Raw genomic sequence first — 20,203 nt, 5'->3', positions numbered from 1 at the left:
CCTGATCCTGCCTCTCCCATCACAAAGTGCTGTGACAGGGATGCCTTTGGTCCCTTTCAGCTCCAGGAGTGGCAATCCTGACTTGAGCATGCTGATGAAACAGGCTTTTGAAATTGCTCTGCTTCTGTGGTACCATTTCAGATGTTTTATGAAGTCTGCGAAAAAAAAAAAATTGAAAAATCATCCTTTAAAATGAGCATTCTGGAAGTTGCACAGTAAAGAGAATGCTTCTTACTTGGTTAATAATTAAGGGTATTATTAGTGTATAGCTCCAAATAGAATTAAAATTCATTTTGCTAGGTCGAGGAATTACAAAGTAATTAAGCATTTGGCGTGGCAAATGAACAAGGAACCTGACATTGGAGAGGACAGAAATTATTCTAAATAGGCCCAGCTCAGGGTGCTTGTGCCTAGTGTGTGACCCCAAAATGTGGATTCTGCTTCCTCAGTAGGATGTCTGACTCCAGATTCTTCTGTGGTGCAGAGAACAGCAGTGATCAAAAGTGTCATTTGCTTTGCTGCAGAGAGCTCTGGAGAATTCAGATTTTCTGTTAGTCTCAGTTTTCCAAAAAGAATGAGATAGAGTAAATGGGAAGGTGATGCTCTTGTCTTTTAGACAAGGAAAGTGGGGAAAATGTATTTTCCTGAAATATCTTTTTCAGCTTTGGGTTTTTTCCTTTCCTTTGCATTAGTCTGTTGACTGAAGTTGAGCTTTTTCCATACAAACTGCAGCCCTTGTGCTGTGTAATCATATTTTCTCCTTGATGTGGCGTGGACATGGCACTCAGGGACATGGTTTACTGGTGGACTTGGCAGTGCTGGATTTCTAGTCATATTCAAAGATCTTAAGGGTCTTTTCCAACCTAAATGTTTCTGTGATTGTAATAATTTAGTGCAGCAGCAGAGGAGGGATTGGTGTCATGCTGAATTACTTCAGGGACCTTTGTATTCCCTGTTTTTAGTAAAAATGCAACAGCATATTCAGGAGCAGCTTAAACCCGGTTAAATATTCAGGATTACCCAAATCTTTGCCTTTCAACAGCTCATGTGGCAGCTTTCAGTTATCACAGGTGAATTTTAGTTACTGTTGACTCACTGATGAGCTGTAGCTGATTATGGCTAATAAATGCCTTTAAAAGAGCCTGGCATGTGGTCCATTGCCCAGAGCTCTTGCTGGATGTCCCTGCTGGCTCTGGGGGATGCTGCACTGCCCCTCTCATCTCCACCAAGCCCCTGTTGTGCACACAAGTGCCATTTTCAGGTTGCATTGTCTGTCACAATTGTCGCTGGAATTAGGAGCCCCTTCTCCTCTGCTCAGTCTAAGGCACTCATTTGATCTGCTGCTAAACTGAAATGATGTGTAGTTTGAGGCATTACCTGATTTTTCAGAGGCATGGGAGGATATGTTCATTTATTCATTAATATTAATTACTAATTATAGTCAGTGTTCTTTTTTAGGAACAAATGTGCAGGAAGCCCAGAGGATTCTCAGTGAAAGTGGACTCCCCATCACATCTGCCAATGACCTGGAGGATGCAGCAAAGAAGGCAGTGGCAAGTGTGGCCAAAAAATAACACCTTGAAGGTTATTCTCATGGAAAACTTGTGTTTCACAAGGTGTCATTCCTGCTGTTGTTCCAGAGGATTAATGGAGTTCTCCCAAGCAGAGATCAGGATTTAACTGGAGATATGTGGCCACCCCAGGCCACAGCTTGCAAGTTGGCCTTCAGAAATTTTGCAGCTACAGTCTTCAAAAGTTTGTATGTCTTTGTCTAATTTTGGTAATTTTGGTAGTCACAACTGTAATAAGTAATACTTCACTCCCTAAAGTTCTTTTTTGTCTCTCCTTCCCAAATTGTCGCTGATAAACTCATGATAAGACAAAATAAGTAATAATTGATTCTGTCAACAGAATTGTTCTTTAATCAAACACTTTTAGGTCACCTATTTCACAATATTTTCATTTGTCTTTTTGTATTTTAAAGAGTCAGCAAACTAACAATGGGTTTATATTTTTTATGGACTTTTGCAATAATGTATAAAGCTGTGCTTACAATCCTATTTTTTATTCAAATGAATGATGTTTATTTTTTTTTTGGAAATCACTGGTTTTGCCTTAAGATGATTATCTTCTGTTGATGCCAATGGATACCTCACAATAGGAAAAGGGACTGAGAAGTTGGTAGTGAAAGGAACTCCCACTTACTGTGCCTATAAACCACTGAAATGTGATTCATTTCTTTTCTGGTCTTTGGAAATGCCCTGCTGTATTTCCAGGTGGAGCAATGCCATCCAGGGGGCTCCAGGAGGATGTTTCTGCCACTAAGGAAAGGGCTGCTAACTTTTTAAAATAACCTCTTTTGTGAGAATGTCACTGCTGTGAGGTTTTAAAATAAGATGAGAAACTGAAGCAGTTTTCTTTCAGGAGCATGGAGAATTCTTCATCTGACTTGCCTTCCAACAACCATTTCTAATTTATTGGGAATAAAACACAAATGAACTTTTCAATTTTTGAAGTATTTGACTTCTCAGGCATCAGTAAAAGTATGTGTAAGAAAAAAAAACCTAAGTTTCAGTACTCAGATATTGACCAAGATTCATTTTGATTATATTCTCTTTTGTAGCAGTCAAAATTCAAGCTGTTGGTTACACAAATCATTCATTCAGGGAACAGAAGGCAATACTGAAGATCTTGTGTAACTAAAGAACTTTGTACAAATCTCACTCTGCCCAGGAATTATGTGCTGAAAATCATCAATAAATTTGAACAGTGAACAAATGAGGGGATATTATGATCTGCTCTTGTAAATGGGCAGAGATATAAAAATTTGTGAAATAAATTCCTAATCGTGATTTTTTTTGAGCAGCTCTAATCAATACCATGTTCTGCTTAGAAAAATGTAAATAAATTTTTCTTGACATTTCCATTAAAACTGTTACATTCAAAATGAGTTATCTGCACTAATCTTTGGCTCCTGACACAAATAGTGCAGATGGGTTGCTATCATCAATTCCTGCAGGTTTTTCCTTCTCCATTCCTTTCTCTACATATTGCTCAAGGAAAAAACGTGTGACCATTAGAAGAGCAATAAATATGCCTCTAGGTCTGTAGTTATTGGCAGAATGAAGGAGAAGGGTATCCTTAGCAGCTTTCTTGGAGGTGCATCAAAGCCACACTGCTCTGAAGGAAGAAATGTTTACCTCACCACAATAAATAAGAATCACACTCTCTTTTATATATTTTAATGCTGGAAAGTTAAGATTCTGTGGAAGAACTGTTTGTGCAATGTTGTCACACACTGTGTCCCTAACTCTGGTCTCAAATCAATCCACTGTGCGTACACAATTATTATTTTGCAAAGATTAATACTGTGTACAGCGTTTTGTCAAATAAATGTAAAAATGAACATGTTTATGGAATTTGTCCTTTCTGTAAAATAGAAAAATATTTAATTTGCCTGTGCTCTTCCATCCAGCATTTTGACAGGTGAGTGAAATCAAATGCATTGGAATTTAGTTTCAATTGGGTGATACTGCTATACTCCAACATATTTGCCTTTTATCTAAAAATGTAAATAATTTTATCTCTATTTTCTTATATGTAGGCCAATAAGTTTTATTCCTCTTAAGCCATATACAGAATGGAACAGTATAATTTTAATTCTTCAGATGTAAAATGAAAATTTCCCTAAGCTCTGGTTTGGTATCTTTGAGAGTTTGGTATTTCACAGGCCCTGTGCACTGGCTGTAACCAGAGGCTCACTGTGGTAGTGTGGACTGGTTTGTTTTATTTTTATGGATTATTTCTCTCCATGTGCAAATGTGCAAAGTGGGGTTTGATCTCCCTGGGAAAGGTGTTTTTAGTTGTATTTTCCCCACACAAACCAAACAGCAGCATAAGCAGTGGGTAAGTTCCAGCTAATCCCCTCTGTGAAAGCTTAAAGTGGGATTTAATTAGCTTTTAAATCTGGAAATTTCAGCCTGTATTAATAGAACTCCGTAGGATGGGACACTTTGGAAGGCAAAACAGGAGGAAACTGTTAATGCTGACATTGTGCTACATCTTTAACAAGATACCTTTAAATTCTCCCAGCAAAAGTGTAACAGCTGGGAGTGCTGCAGTAATGTCCTTAAGGAGCACTTAGTGTCCTGTTTGTCAGGGCTGTGCCTGCCTCCACGGGGCAGAGCAGCTGGTGTCAGGCACAATTGCTGTGATTGGAACAGCATGGCAGTGCAAATCACTCACCAGAGGAGAGGAGATGCCAGGCAGGGCTCCTGCCCTGCCCTGCCCTCTGAGCTGAGCCCTGCCTGTTTCAGGCACCTCCAGGAGCATCCTCTGGTTCTCGTGGCTCAGGGAGCTGAGCCCAGGGCGGGCTGAGTGCACTAAGGGTGGCCCAAAACCCAGGGCTGAGCAGCCTTGCTGGGCTGGGAGAGCCAGGAAATCTGAGCACAGAGCCAGGAGTGGCCAAACTGTGTCCTAGGGCAAGAACTGTCACCTTACAGAAATCCCTCCAAGGCTTAGGGCTTTGTTACATGACATGTGGAATGCCAGTTCTCAGTGCTGCTGTAAGCCTCAGCTGATGGTGAGATTTCATTCCTTGTTTTTCTTTTTGCCTTTTCATTCATTCTTTTTCATTCCTTTTTTTCTTTTGCCTTTCAGGAAATTGGAGTGTCTTTTGCAGTCAAGGTGAGCTCTAGCACAGCCAAAGTGGGGCAAAGAAGGTCATTGCACATTTCAATTTATCACCCAGCTTCTTGCCCCTTCCTCTTCTGAACTTCCTGGGGTTTTCCCCACTTCTCCCCACACCCAGCCCCATTCCTGTGTTTCCTCACTGCTCTGTGCTGGGCTCTGGAACAGGGCTGAGCTTTTGAGGCTGTAGACTGTAGCCATGATATTTTCTGAAAAATCCTTTCCTTAGGATATTTTCTCCTGAGAAGCTGAGAGGCCTCAGGAACAAAATGTAAACAACAAAAAATTATCTGCTGTTGTGGAATGCAACAGGTGCATCTTTGATTGGCCCATGTTAGTTGTTGCTAGTTAATGGCAAATCACAGCTGGCTCGGACTCTCTGTCCAAGACAGAAGCTTTTGTTATCATTCTTTCTTTTTCTATTCTTAGCCAGCCTTCTGATGAAATCCTTTCTTCTATTCTTTTAGTATAGTTTTAATGCAATATGCGTCATAAAATAATAAATCAAGCCTTCTGAAACATGGAGTCAGATCCTCATCTCTTCCCTCATCCTAAGACCCCTGTGAACACCATCACAGTAGACAGAGATATTTGGAATAAATGAGAGGAGTGAAAAGCCTGGGAAAGCTTGGCACCCACCTTAAGGTCTGTTCCAAAGTGAGAAGTACTCTTCTGCAAGGAGAAATAACCTCCCCAAGTTCAGTGGGGGCAGGACAAGCCCTGGGGAGCTTTGGCTGTTGTAGGGACATTGAGGTCAGACCTGTAGGTATGAGGTAAGCCAAGGGATGGGCTGTGAAATCATCAATGGATGGTTTTTAGAGTTAGGTGAGCATCTGTCAGGGATGGCTTAAGGAGAGCTGATTTTTGCCTCAGGGCAGAGGGATGGATGAGGTGACCTTCCAGCCTGATTTGATGGGATTTAATGCTTGTTGGGAAGGCTTTGTTTTCTTTTTTTTTTCCCTAACTTGTAGGTACAGGGAGGAAAAAGGACAGATCTGGTGGATTCTTGAAAGAAACTGTTTTTAATTTAGTCACCAAGAATGATCTGCAGCTGCCAGGGAAATGAAAAGCAGATTATGCAAACTCAAGACTTTCCCTAACAATGGGAGCAGTGTTATTGCAACACATAAAAGGCTGAGCAGAGAATTAGGGGTATCTATCAACTTTAATATGTTCAATTTAAAAAGGAACAGGTTGCACCAACAATTTTTTTTCCTACTTAATGAGGCCCATTCATAAGTAGAATAACAGGATTTGCCTGTCACCCAGAGGAAATCATGCCGTGTGTATTTGTACTTTGGTGCAAAACTTGTGTTGATCGCAGTGATTTAAAACTTTTCCCAGCCCAGCTGCAGTCAGTTTGATGTCAGGAGCCTTTCATCTGGAGACAGATGCACCCTTGGTAGAATCCTCAACACGTCTCTGTCTTTGTTCAGTCTCACAAAGTACCAGCTAAAGATTAAAAATAAAAGAATACATGGATTATTGCATGTTACTCCTCAGAGATAACTGCTGTGAGGTAAGATTTGACTTATCCAAGACCTGGTAGCAGATTATAGAAGAATCTCTAGTGCATAATGTGGATTTGGCCTTTTGCATTTCTGTTCTGGGTTTGTTGGTGGGTGCTGGGCAGTGACAGTGACCATGGCACATCATGTGGTGCTGCCCATCTCCTGAGCCATTCCTCTGCTGCAGGGCTGAGGCACTGAAGAGGGAAAAGGATTTCTGTGTGTCTTGGATGAGTGTCAGGCTGGAGACAGGACCTGTGTCCATTCTGGAGCGTGGATAGACAGAGGCTGCTGCCACTGAGTTCCCCCTGCCCCATTTCCTTTCATAAACACAAAATGGCCTTGATGGGCGGGCAGAGGGCAGAAAGGCAGGGAGCTCCCAGGGCGGGCTGGGGATGGGGATGGCAGAAGGATCCTCTCTGGCCTTGGGAAGGGCTCTGCTTCTCCTGTCTGCTGTACCTCCACACTGGAATTGTGATGGTTTCCCACATCTGCCCTCCTTGTGTCCTTGGAGTCCTCACACGTCATCAAGAAGGGGAAAGTAAAAGCAATGCCATGAGGATAATATTCCCTGGTACAGAGGAATGAGGTGCCTCATTCTGGACCTCCTTGTGTTTTCAAAGATGGGAATATCTTTGAAATATGGAATATCCTTGAATGGGCCAGGGAATATCCTGGCCCTCAATTCACAATTAAATCCATGCTAATTTCTAATGAAATCTAACAGATATAGCCAAGCCTGGACAGAAGGACTGTCAGAAATAGGCTGCTCCATGAATTAAGTGCTGTTGGGATGTGCAGATTTGGAAACTGGGACCTTTTCATTTACCAGAGCAACTCTTGTGAATGCATGGATGAATGCAAGCAGGTCATCATCAAGGAGGTGACAGTGACAAAGTATTGGTAAGCAAATCTGGGAAAGGAGGGCTCAGAGAGATCAAGTGAACGAAATTTTGCATCTCTCTGGATACAGAGGTGAGAAAATGAGAAATTTGATCTTTCTATTATAATCGACATAAAGAATTACAGGGCAGCCAAAGGGCACAGAGCTAAACAAAGCTGTTCCCTTTAAGTTTATTTCAAATGTCTCTCTGCTTCAGCACTGTGTCCTTCAAGACCTTCTCTCTGTAATTGCATGTGGCAGCCTCTTTAGAGCTAGGTGCCAACTGCTGCTCCAAAACAGACACAAAAATCAACAGGCAAGAAAGGGCATTGCAGCAAGTCCTTAGGAGGGATGCTGCTCCTTTGTTTCAGGTCAGTAAAGGGGGGCAGGAAAAGCCACTTGGGTCAGGGGCACTGCTCTGCTTGGCTCTGTGACTGAACATGGCCAGCACTCTCAGCTCAATCCATGGAAAAACTCCCTCCCTGAGCTTCTATTACAGACCTGACCCTGGAGGGAGCACAAATGGCATTTGCTGCCCTGCCCCACCTGCCTGCTCGGCAAAACTGACCTTGTGGCTGAGCAGAGTGGGACCAGGGGCCTCATTCAAAGGGGATGGGCAGCACTGGGGGCTGCACCCCGCTGCTGCAATATCTTGGGCTGGGGGGGAGCCAGAGCTGAGCACAGAACCCCCTGCAGCTGGGGGGGCACTGCTGCCCTTCAGCAGGAGCCCTGCAGTGCTGGCACTGAGCATCAAAGGGCTCATCCTCCCTCTGCCACCTTGGGCTTTGCATGGTGGATGCAGAGCAGCACTGTCCTGCCCCTCTGAGCCGTGCACAGGCAAGCTCAGACTTCACTGGGAAGGTGGAAATGTTTTCTTTGTCAGGCCTAAACTCCTCTGGCCCTGCACGGGTCGTTGGGTTGTCCTGGCTTGCCCCTGAATGGGTGCCAGGGAAGGGATTTGGGGTTGGCAGCTCTGTGCAAGGAGCTCCTGGAGATGTTTGGGCAGGATGAGCTGTGGACTTTGTCCCTCCCTTTCTTCCTTACAGTTAAAGGAAGAGTTGGTGGGGGTGATTTTCTCTCTGCCCCTTTTGGTTTTTTTCCATTTTTGAGGTAGGTATGGGGAAAAGGACCTTTTAGGAATCCTGGTTGCCCCATTCCTTTCTGATGTCAACAGAAATTATTAGGGCTTGCCCAAAGAATCCAGTATTAATACAAAGTCAGACAAACTCCCATTATTTCTCTTGGATTTTTTTAATGCTGTCCATTCACTAAGTTCAGCTTCATTGATTAGCACTGCTCAGCCTAGATCTTGTATTCCTGAAGTGCTGGAAAGCCCTCAGTGCCAGAGGCTTTTTCTGCTGTTTTCCCAAGTGATTTTCCCATATTGTGCAGCAGGAGGAATGTCATCCAAAGATGTTAATCCCTTTTGAGATGTGCTCTAAACAAGTGTGTGCAAAACACAGGGAAAATGAAGCAATGCATTATTTTGCATTTAATTTTCCATCCCCATTGTCTCGTAGCCCTGGCGGAATGCTTGACATAACACACCTCCACAGCTTGTCCACTGAACATCTGTCAGTCAGTCCTCACATTCGCTTCAGAGAGCACTCAGAGCAGAGAGGAAATGTTCTCAGATGTGCAGAATGTCCCTTGCAAAAGAATGATTCTTTTTTCTGTGTTTTCCATGGTGAGAGCAGGACACTGCTGTTCTCATTCCAGCGTTCAGAATGCTGAGTGCTTCCCCATCAGGACAAAACTATTGAGGGCAACAGCAGAGCAATGGGACTGTCAGTTCTCCATGTGCCCAACTCAGCCCTGCAGCTTCAATCCTATCGATTTCCTTAACAGAAGCCATCTTGATGATTTTTTTTTCCCCCACTATCATCTGGACTATATTCATTGCAGAAATTGCTGCCCTCAAATCTGAAGGATTCTCACTGTCATGCTCCATCTGCTGAACCTGGCTTGTTCTGCATGGCAGCTGCGTTGGATTTTCAGGTTGGGAAATTCCCATCTCCATGTCATGAGGCCATTCCTTGAAAAGGGCTCCCTTTGAAAGGACACAGAGGGCTGTGCCAGAGCACTGCCTCCTTCCAATAATTGATCTCCAGGTTTCACCATTCAGCTTGAGCTTTGTTCACATCACAGCTGAAGTTCTTCCCTGGTTGTTTCCAGATCATTCAAAGATCTGGAAATGCAGCAACAGCAGGAGAGCCCACGTTTGCAGGATGTTTCTTTTGTTCTGCTGTGTGTTCTGTGTACCAGAACCACACACACTCTGTGTTAAGATGAGTATTAAAAGCAGGTGGTGCAGAAAGTGCCTGTATCACTTCCAGCCTTCAGGACAGAGCTGGGCAGTGTCTCTGTGATGTCCCAGGATCCCCATCCCTAATTCAGGATATGTGAATCACAATTAAACATTCATTTGGCAATTCAAGAGCAGGTGCTGCTTTAATGGTTTGCAATAATTCCCATTCACAGAATCACAAAATGATTTGGCTTGAAAGGGCCTTCAAAGATCATCCAGCCAAACCTTCCCTGCCAACCACCTTCCACTGTCCCAGCCCCATCCAGCCTGGCCTTGGACACTTCCAGGGATGGGGCAGTCTCACCACCCTCACAGGGAAGAATTTCTTCCCAATCAGATATTGAATTTACCATCTTTCTGTTTGAAACCCACACTTCCTGACAAATTGTCCCAGTTATCTTTCCTGTAGCCTCCTTCAGGCACTGGAAAGGGCTTTTTCTTGTAGTATACATAAATGCCATAGCATCTTGAAAACTTCAGTGGGTTAGAATTTTTCCACAGGCTTCACCCCTTCCATCTTCATTCAATTCTTTACCCAGAAAGAGTAAAAAAAAAAAAAAACCTCAGACTGATAAAAACAGAATAGTGAATACATCCATAATAGTGTAATGTTTGATTTCTCAGCCCTAAAGCACAAATAGGAGTGCAGGGTGAGGGCTGTCCTTGCAGCCCTGGTGGTTCTGATCTGCTGGCACTGGGGGAACTCTGGGCTGGGAGCAATTGCTGTGGCCCCTTGGTTCCCCTCCCTTCCCTGCATCTCCAGCCTGGCTGGGCGCCAGCAATAAGAAATTAATCGAGAAGCTTTCAAAATGCATCTCTTCCCCATTCCTTCTGCTCTGTTTAATCCTCTCAGGATCCCAGCAGAATCCTGCACAGGGGATTTTGCAGTTGTTTGTGTTTGTTCAGTGTCTGCAGGTAAAGCAGGTGTCTCAGCTGAGTGGGGCTGGGAGGGACTCACTTCTCTTGCTTTTTTCTCTGCTGCTCTGTCCTCCTGGGCACTCTGTTCTGGCACAACCTGGGATGGCACCTGCCTGCACAAGCATGTCCAGGTCCAGAACCTGCACTGATCTTGGTGGTGTGGAGAGCAGGACATGGATCTGTAACACTGGCAGGTGTTTCTGTGCTTTTCCCTTACCTCAGCTTAATACTGAATCCTGTTGCTATTGATAGCCTGTTGATATTGATTCTGGGAATTTGCCAGGAGCAGGGAGAAGGTGGCTTCATCTCCTCACTGTCTCTTGGCCAATTCTGGATGCACAGTGCCTGGATTGTTGCATCCTTTGCTTGAGGAGCCCTGATCAGTGACCACCATTGTACCCAGCAGTAGCCAAAAATGCAACACTAGAGGCAGGCAGTGCCTTTGGGAGCCAGAGATCCCCCTCTGCTTGGTAAGTCTTCCCCCTGACCTGCAAACCACTCCTTGCTGTTATGATCATTCCTCAGTTCCAGATGTTTATTGCCTGCATCCAGCAGGGAGTGCAAACAGCCATCCACCTCCTCCCTGCAGCTTCTCCCCTGGCTCTGCACCTCCTCCCAGCTCAGCCCATCCTCCTGCTGCTTTTGTCCAGGCATTCCAGAGTGCCAGGGGAGGGTCAGGAGTGTGTGGAGCCTTCGTTTCCATCCTCAGCCTCTGCCAATTCCATGGAGTGTGGGTCAGACCCCAGGTTATTGCTGTCACAACTCGTGTGGGTGTTGGGAGATTCAGCCCAAGGAAGAACTTTTTGAGCACAAGCCTGGTAAGTGGAAACCAAGCAACTGCTTTGCCATTTAGACCAAGATGCTCCCTAGCAAGGGGGAAGATGTCTGGAACAGGTTTTGAGAGCACAGACCAGGCATGGCCACCCTCATCCTTCCTCCTCCTGCAGGGTGGCTGCCCAGGAGTGCCTGGGATTGTGAGGAAGCAGCTTTGGGGCACTTTGCTTTCCCCCTGTTTGTCCCAGTTCCCCAGCCCCATTTACCAGTGGAGAACCTGTTGGCATGGGTTTAGTGCTCACCTCTGATCAAGCTCATCAAGAGATTTATTAAAGGAATGTATTTACATCATGGTCTGTCAGGTGTCAATAAGCAGAATAAAGCACTCAGACACTGCAGTTATAGAGATCCAGCAATTAAAGCATTTGATGAAAGTATTTTATGGGGGTATATATTACCATTTGGTTCAATTATTCTGCCATTAAACATTAAGAATAATTGAACCAAATGGTGCCTGATAGAAGGAATACATCTGCTCTGATGAATTCCTGCCAAAAGGCACTTGGAATCTTAGTACAAGCATTTTGTCAACCAAGATAACAGTATTTTTCTCTCCAGCTGATAAAGCAGGGCTTTTGAATCTTATTTATGACGTATAAATTGGCTAATTTGTTACTAATATCAAACAGCCCATAAGAATCAGGCAGTGTAATAGCTAACAAAATACTGACAGCTTCATCACTTGCTGACTGCACAGAGTACAATATATGCTCAATTAATAGAGAGTGCAATTATCACAGAAACTGTGAGCAAGAGCTAATTATACAGAAGCCAATCAAAACCAGCCCAAAGCAAGGCAGAATCTATTTCAAGAAACCTAAGATTTTTTCATCTTTTTTTATTTTTTTTTGGATTTTTTTCCTGATCTCCATAATTTCCCCACACATTGCAATTTTGGTGTAACAAGGGATAATCAAAACACAGCTACATCCTTTCCCCAGGGTGTGAGAGACTTGCACCCAGGGACAGTTTAAAGGGGATTTAAAAGAAAATAACATCTTGAGATGTATTTTGGAAAAAATTATGTGTTCAAGGGAGTGGGAAGGGCAGCTTTTAATTATGGGATAAATAAAGCACTTGGCTTGTTAAACTCCTGATGGTCTCTTAAATACTCAGTGGTTGCTGAAGTGAGAGGTCAATCTGCTGCTTTCACTGAAGCTGAAGGAAATAAAGTCTATATGAAAACATGGATTTAATGGATTTTCCTTGGCCTTGATTTCCTGTAGCTCTCATACTGTGGGAAATGTTTGTCAGTCTTGGAAATATTCAAAAATATGAAAATCTGGAGAAATAAAAAAAAAAAAAAACCCAAACAACAAAAACCATTAGAGGCAAATCCTGTGAAGAGCCAAGAATTCTCCATTGTTTCAGAAACTGAGAATATTTTAAATGATCCCACTTATATTCAGCAAATTAATAGTCATTCCTGACCCTGGAATTATTTAATTTTCCATTAATGGGTGTTTTAATTAGATATGCAGACTTTTTACATCCCACCACATTTAGAGACTACAAATGTAACACACAAAAAAAAAAAAAACCAACAAAAAACCAAGCAAACAAAAAATACCAACCAACCAAAACCAAAAAACCCAGCCTTAAACCACCCAAAATCCATGATCTGGCAGCCACAAGTAGCTTTCTGCTCAGTAGAGCTCTTTCTAGAATTAGTAAAAATATTGTTTTACTCACAGGTGACTGGAAAAGGGACTTGGTTTTTTTTCCCCTGTGAGGAAAATAATCTGCACTTGAAGTACTGTGGTTGAAGACTTATTTTTGCTCTTGAAGATAAATGACCATTTGGAATGGAAGTTATTCACTGAAAGTTAGGAAATTGCAGTTTATACTGAAACCAAAGGAGTATTGTCCTGGTTTTGATTAATTCATATGACAAAACCTGAATTTTCCTGTGGTAGAGCCAGTGCCTGTTTTTTTCCTGGAATTTTTTCTGCTGTTGTTCTGTTTTGATAAAAAGACTTTGGATGCATGAATTGTACTCAACATGTGATGTTACATTTTGGAAGCTGCTCTGTGTCCTTGATTGGACAAGAAGCTGTTGGGTTCCAAGGGATTTCAGAAAGAAGTGGAGTCAACATTTTTCTTTCCTAATTGATTTTTATTTTTTGTTTTTAATTTTATACCGAAGTTATTCCCTGAATTTGCTGGTTGCAAACCCCTCTAGCTCCCAGGCTGCATCTCTGCATCCATGCATTCTGTGCTTGGTGAAAAACAAGGTTGTTTACCCACGGATGTGATCAATGCAGGCCCAGCTCTGCAAACACATCCCACAGCAGGAAACCACTTCAGCATGTGCTCTGCTGTGAGCAGGGATGGAGGGGAGAAGCTGTGCTCCCTGAGCAGCCATGGATAGGTGCTGATGGGGTTTTTTAGTTCAGTTTTATCCCTGAGAGGTTTATTTGACTTTCACTTACTTCCAGCTGTATTGTAACCGGGACCTGCAGAGGAGTTTGTTGCTCACAACAGCCTGGGAGAGCACCTTGTCCCCCTGGACCTGCTTCTCAGAGCTGTCACCCACCACTCTTTAGGTTCTCAGAGCTGTCACCCTGCTTTAGGATTACACCCTGGTGCTGTTTTTGCTGGAGAGCTGGTTCTGGTAAGATGCACCCCTGGTTTAGTGCTGGGTGATCTCACCTGGTGGGATTCCCATTCAAAGTTCAGGCTGTGCACACTCCACGTGCTCTGGCACCCCTCAAAGCACATCCACAGGGCTCAGTGACTCCCCCAGGGAGTTGAACATCTGCTCCATGTCCGGGCAGGGCTGGGATTTGGGAGATAAATTCAGCGCTGCCCTGTCAGCCCCTGTGTGGCTGCTCTGGCTCTGAGCAGGGAGGGCTCCCCTGGAGGGGCACCAGAGCTCAGGGCTCGCCCCATGCCAGGGCAGCCCTGAGCCCTGAGCTCTGCAGTGCTCCTGGGCATCAGCAGCAGCCCCAAAGCTGTGTGGATGGGCAGTGCTGCCCATGGGAAAGGCACGGGGTGCTGTCCACATCTGCCTTTTGTCCCTGGCTCCCAGCTGGTCTCCTGGGGTACCAGGACAAAACCCCTTTTTATTTCTTTTCAAACTCCGTACCTCAGTTTGCTATCTGCCAAATGACATTGGTTTCTTTTGTGAATCCAATGGCTGAAGAGTGATATTCCTATTTACTGCTGTATGAAATTCACCATTGTTAGCTTATTCAATGTCATTTTCCCATGATTTAAAAAATACCCTTAGTGGTTGCATTTATTTTCTTCAGACCTTTCGAGCTGTGAAGCCTTTTCATTTTCTCTGACAGCTATTTAAATCTAGCTTTTTTCAGTTGCTGGTATAAACTTCCAAAGCAGAATAATGTTGGCACACTAGGTTAAATAGCTATTGGATGCTCAATATCTTTGCACTTGCAAGTTCTCCAGCAGAACTCCTCTAAACTCCAGAATGAGTTTTTCTCGCTCCATTTATGACTAATCACATTAATCCTCTTCCCTGGCTCTGATGCTGATCATGCAGCATTTCTGTGCTCTTCATGAGACACAGATTGTCAGAGCAGAGAGACTGGGGTGGGCAATAATGCTCCAAGTTCCACCTCTGCCAACAGAAATTCCAGGGTTGTTACAATTTGCATGGAGGTTTGCAGTGTTGAAAGGTTTGGGAAATCTTCAGCAAAAGCAAAACCAGCTTTTCCCAAGCATTTCTCCCTTGCCTGGTGTCTGGACACAGCTGTCCAGCAGCCAGAAATGGCCAGGGCTGCTCCAGGCTCCTCTGCAGGCAAACCCAAAGGAGAGGTGAGAGCATGGCTGGGTTTCCTGGGCACAGAAAGGGAAAAGTGCTGTGAGCAGGGAGGAGAAGACTGTAAGTGTTGTGGGAGGCTGCTGTGACAGTTGTTTTACTCCCGGTGCAGCTCAGAGCTGGTCTCTACAGTGTTTCATAGCTGAGAATTGTAAAGCAGGGACTGAATATCATTTCCAGTTTGAAAATAATGTTCCACTGGCACTGGGTGCTTCCCCAGCCGGGAAGAACCAGACAGGGCATTTTCCTGCCCAAATGAACCCCAGTTCATTTATCTACCTGCACATGAGTCAGCAAGCCTCACTGTAAGCAGGTGCTAAAGCTTTGCTGGGTCACCTAATAAAGCTCTGAGTGCTTTCCAGCAAAAAGGGAACAGAATCTTTTAGTCCAGACACTCGTTAGCCCTGCCACCATCTGTCAAGAGCACCTTGCAGCTCTCTCTGCTGCATGGTTTGCTCCATGCATGTTTGATATTCATATTTCCACAAACGTCCTGTGGTCAAACCTCTCCCAAGGCTCAGGGCCTTGGCTGGGGGCAGCTGATTCTTTGGGTTGTCTTCTCCTGTCTGGACATGAAGATGTATGAGTGACCCAGCCAAGTACTAATCAAGGCTTGAATGACTCCCAGTATCCCTTCTATTCATTTTGAGTTGGGAATATATCAACCACAGAGCAAAACCGTGTTCCTCAGCAGTGTGTCACAATGATTGGTTGTATGGGTGTCACAATCCTGCAAGAAATACAGTAAGTTCTGTTCTATTGTCAGGAGTGCTGCCTCATGGGGAGGCATTTGTAACTAAAACTGTTGCTCATTTGCAGAATCTGTAAGAAGAATGAAACCTTGAGTGGAAATATGCTGGAAAGCTGTCGTAATAAATTTGACATAATATGCATGACGTGGATGGATGGATCATTGTTTGCCAGGTCTGGCAAATAAAACTGGTGTTGTGGAGTCAGAATCACAGGGGGAGAGAAACATTGTTCTACAAGGCATGTTTCAGAGAGGAACCAAATCTGAAACAGCTATATATTTTACTTGGGCTTAAATTGAATAATAAAAAAAGGCTTGCTCAGAAATCTTACTGTGCCTGGAAACATACATTGCTTTTTTTGTTCCTGTAAACTTCCAAGAAAGTTTCCTACTCATAAATAGAAGCACCTGTTTTCTTTTTAATGTTATTAAAAGATATTGAGGAAGCTGGAGTGAGATACCTAAAAAAAAAAAGCAGAGAATCAGCAGTGTAGTTGTACCAGGGAGAGTTTTGGGACAAGCATTTTAAATTTCACCTCAGATATCTTGCTCCCATTCTTGGTGCTCTGCAAATTCCCTCTGTGTCTTTGGCAAATTGCTCATTCTCTTTGGCCTGGGTTTTCAAAAGTCATCTCGAGGTTTGATGTTTGCATTTCCAGCTGGGGAGCTCCTGGAGGACCTGTGTGAAACAAATAAAATGTCTGCAGCAGTTCCACTGTGGAGTTTTGTACCCTACCGTTGGTCTGCCTGCAGCTCTCAAACCAAGATTATGTCTTATTATGTGCACATGTAATTTCTAGCCCAAACCAAACCTGAACAGTTGGATGATGTGTAGCACTTACAAGTACACACACTCTCAGTAAAACACTGCAATGATGGGTAAAAGAAATGGATTTGAATATCTGGGAATTGCAGCTTGCAAAAACAGGCTAGAATTTTGAATTTTATTGTAGAAAATAGCAATTTCCTGCTCTGGAGATTTTAGCAAAATATGCCTGGAATGCAGTACCACTTCTGGCATGTACAGGGCTTGTTTCTGAAGTGTGCTCTGGTATTTACACTTTGCTTTAAAAAGCAGCTGTGGGTGCATCCCAGCCACATCCAGACTCCAGCTGTGAGATTTAGGGCAGCAGTTTCGCAAAGTTCTGAAGTGAACTAGGCCTCAAAGACATCTCTGAACTGTCTGTGTCTTTTCTGGGAGCAGTTGCATCTCACCCGGGCAAGATGGGCTTTCAGCAGGCAGCTCTGTGAGAGCAGGGACAGCTGGAGGACAGAAAATGTTCTTCCCAGAGGAAGTACAGGAGCTATTCTTCCCAAAGGAAGGGCAGATTAATTTTGGCCCCAACAGTAAGAGATGCAAAATCTAAGCAAGCATGGAAATTGCCCTCATTAAGCAGCAAAGCAATTTGCCGGGAACAAACTGCAGCTGATGAGATTTGGGGAGAGGTGAGGTCACTCTTGGAGTGTTGCAAGCAGGAAAACACCCATGGAAATGCTCAGGGAGCAGAGGCAGGCACAGACTCACTCTCTCTGCCCTCCTGGTTGCTGATGAGGGGCTCTGGGGCTGTCAGTGCTGCCCAGCCCAGACAGGACATCATTAATATTCCTGACTGGTGGCTCTGTGCTGCTTTGACATCAAGGAAAATGAATCAGTAAAAGAGAAGCTTGTTTTTCCTGTTGGGTTTTCCTGTTGATTTTTTTCCTGTTGATTTCTCCCTTAGGGAGCATGGTGTGAAAAGCTTTTTTTTACCTTGGAGCAAAATTCTGTGGAAATATCCAAATGTTCAGGCAGGAAGACTCTGTGTGCTGCCCCAGCCTGTGACAGGTGTCTGTGACTGTGTTCACAGGGGTCTGAGGATGAGGGAAGAGATGAGGATCTGACTCCATGTTTCAGAAGGCTTGATTTATTATTGTATGATATATATTACATTAAAACTATACTAAAAGAATAGAAGAAAGGATTTCATCAGAAGGCTAGCTAAGAATAGAAAAAGAAAGAATGAATAACAAAAGCTTGTGGCTCGGACAGAGAGTCCAAGCCAGCTGGGCTGTGATTGGCCATTAATTAGGAACAACCACACAAGACCAATCACAGATGCACCTGTTGCATTCCACAGCAGCAGATATCATTGTTTACATTTTGTTCCTGAGGCCTCTCAGCTTCTCAGGAGGAAAAATCCTAAGGAAAGGATTTTTCATAAAACATGTCTGTGCCAACCATATCACGGTGCAATTCAGCCCTCTGAAAGGGGATGCACTCAGGAGTGGGGCTCTGCAGGGTGTGAGGGGCAGGATCCACCTCTCACAGCCTCCTTCCCTGCCTGTTGGAGGAAAAGGGATCTGTGCTGGCCAGCAGCACCTGTTTGTCAGTGCCCAGATCCCAGACAGCTGCTGACAGAAGGACAAGGCTGACAGGAGAGCTGGATTTACACCTCTGGAAGGTTTCATGCTGAAGGTTTGTCCCTTTACAAACCAAATTTTTGGTCTTACCAAGGGGACTAGGAAGCCACCCAGGCAGTATCTGCTTGTGAAGCCAGAGGACAGCTCCCTTAGTGCCTGGATAAAGGCCACCATCTCCCCACCTGCCCAGCAGACACAGGGTCAGAGATGCTTTTTTAGCAGCACAGGCTGGTTTTGATGCGCCCATGGAAGATTGGGAGAGATAAATGTTTTTGCACTCTCACCAACAAGCTGTCTGTGCGGGGATGAAGGTCACCTTGCAACAACTCAGAGCAATTATCTGGAGGAGGTTAGATCTCTGTCCTCTGCCTTCATATTATTCTCATAAACTGCATTTTTGGCATCACTTAGAAGCCAGGAACATATCAAACCTGCATATGTCAAATGCAATTGACATCAAATACCTTTCATCGAGCCCCAAGCCTCTTGGCATCTTTTGAGCTCTGCGCCCAGGAAAGTGGCTTGTCAGAGATGATTTTTCCAACTGAGGAAGCAAGTAGCATAATGAGACAGTGTAGCTTCAGCACACACCTTCCAACAAGTTTCCCAACTGCTCAGAAAGCAAAACATGAGCCTGAATAGTAATTAGCCCATGAAGGAAGCTGGGGATGCAAGGGATGTATGAACTTGTGTTTATGGCCCCTCATTACCATTCCCTAAAAGCATTTCTGTCTGCATTTCCCATTTTCAACAGCCAAGAGCATAGAATTTCAGAAACAGAAACACAAAACAAAAATCCAGCTGTGTCAAGTGGCCCAAGCGCAATCACTGCAGGAAATTACAGATGTGCCAGGTGCTGTGCAGATGTGCTCAGCACTCAGGAAAGCCCTGGAGCTGCTCACAGAGCTGTTGCCTCTGGGCTTCACAGCAATCAGGAGGTATTTTCCTCCATCCAGGATTCCACCTTTCCCAGGCTGTGGACAGAGGGGAATGCCCACCAGTTTCTGCACAATGTGGATTTGCTCACAAATGACTTTTTTGGGGTTTTTTTATGTTTCTTCTCCAGAGCCGCAGAGGGTGAGCACTGAGCTGGGAACACACAGGCACCAGATACAAAGATATTGTCAAAGATGTAAAGGACCTGGTAACAAGAACCCTTTTCCTGATGTCAGCTCTGAGTTCCCCAGGTGATGGAACTCAGCTGCACTGAGTTTTCAGGGGTTGCCTGTTATAAAAGCTGAACTCCAGAAAGGCAACTTGAAGAGCTGGATGTTGCTTTGAGGGACTCTCTGAAATAAGTCAGTCTTGCTCTGGATAGTCATAGCTCTCACAATGCCAGAACAACATATAATAAAGGTATTTTCCTTTTTTCTTTTATTTTCCCATTTTTTCCCTCTGAATTCACATATTTTCAATATTCATTGAATATTGAAATATTATTCCTTCAATATTATTGAATATTGAAATATTATTCCTTCTCTTCACACGTGCTCAGATAAAATATCTGGGAAGTGTTCTTATCTTTCTTTCATGGTAATTTTTGAGGTTCTTTATATAGGTTTATTTTCTTATTTAAGACTTGACTCAGTTCCCCAAGAAAGATAAAATTCTTTCAGGACTCACCTTCCTTGTCTGATGTTATGTGGAATCAATCATTGCATTATTTTCTCTAATTATCTGTTATCTTTATTAGCTTTTATTTTCCAAGATAAAAAATATGTATTTTTACAAGAGCTCTTGGCAGTGCTGGAAGATAAAGTTGGGAAAGGGAATGAGAATTGACAGAGTTTTCTGGACAATCTTTTGTGAAAACATTCATTTACACGAGCTTCCAGTAGAACTTGACTTGGAAGAGTTCTCAGTAAGAGACAAATATTGAAAAAACTTTATTACTTTTTAGTAATGGCACACTGGAAGCTGGGCTTCCCCCAGAAAGTAGATTTAGCAATTAGCACAGAAATTTGTGGATAGATTGGCTTTGAAACTGCCCAAGCCTGAGGCAAAGTCCAAAATGGCCCTGGCCTGCTCCCACCTTGCAGTGCGCAGCACAGAAACCCTGACTTCCCACTGCTGCTGTGACCTGTTCATCCAAAAAGCCACTAGAAAACACTTTGCCCTTGCCTTTCCC

General features: G+C 43.9%; 1 protein-coding gene across 2 annotated transcripts in view; it reads left to right on the top strand.

Moving 5' to 3' along the window:
• The window catches only part of SUCLG2 (succinate-CoA ligase GDP-forming beta subunit), a 102,023-nt gene extending 98,622 nt beyond the window's left edge, over window positions 1-3,401 (top strand). For both annotated transcript variants that reach the window (XM_030956591.1, XM_030956592.1), the window contains one exon: window positions 1,459-3,401. In XM_030956591.1, coding sequence (XP_030812451.1) covers window positions 1,459-1,574 — 116 coding nt within the window. In that variant the 3' untranslated portion in view covers window positions 1,575-3,401. The remainder of the gene's footprint in view (window positions 1-1,458) is intronic.
• Window positions 3,402-20,203: the final 16,802 nt, after the last annotated feature.

The sequence above is a fragment of the Camarhynchus parvulus genome, chromosome 12, assembly GCF_901933205.1.
Source record: "Camarhynchus parvulus chromosome 12, STF_HiC, whole genome shotgun sequence".
Lineage (NCBI taxonomy): Eukaryota > Metazoa > Chordata > Aves > Passeriformes > Thraupidae > Camarhynchus > Camarhynchus parvulus.
This window is presented reverse-complemented; position numbering and strand designations above follow the sequence as displayed.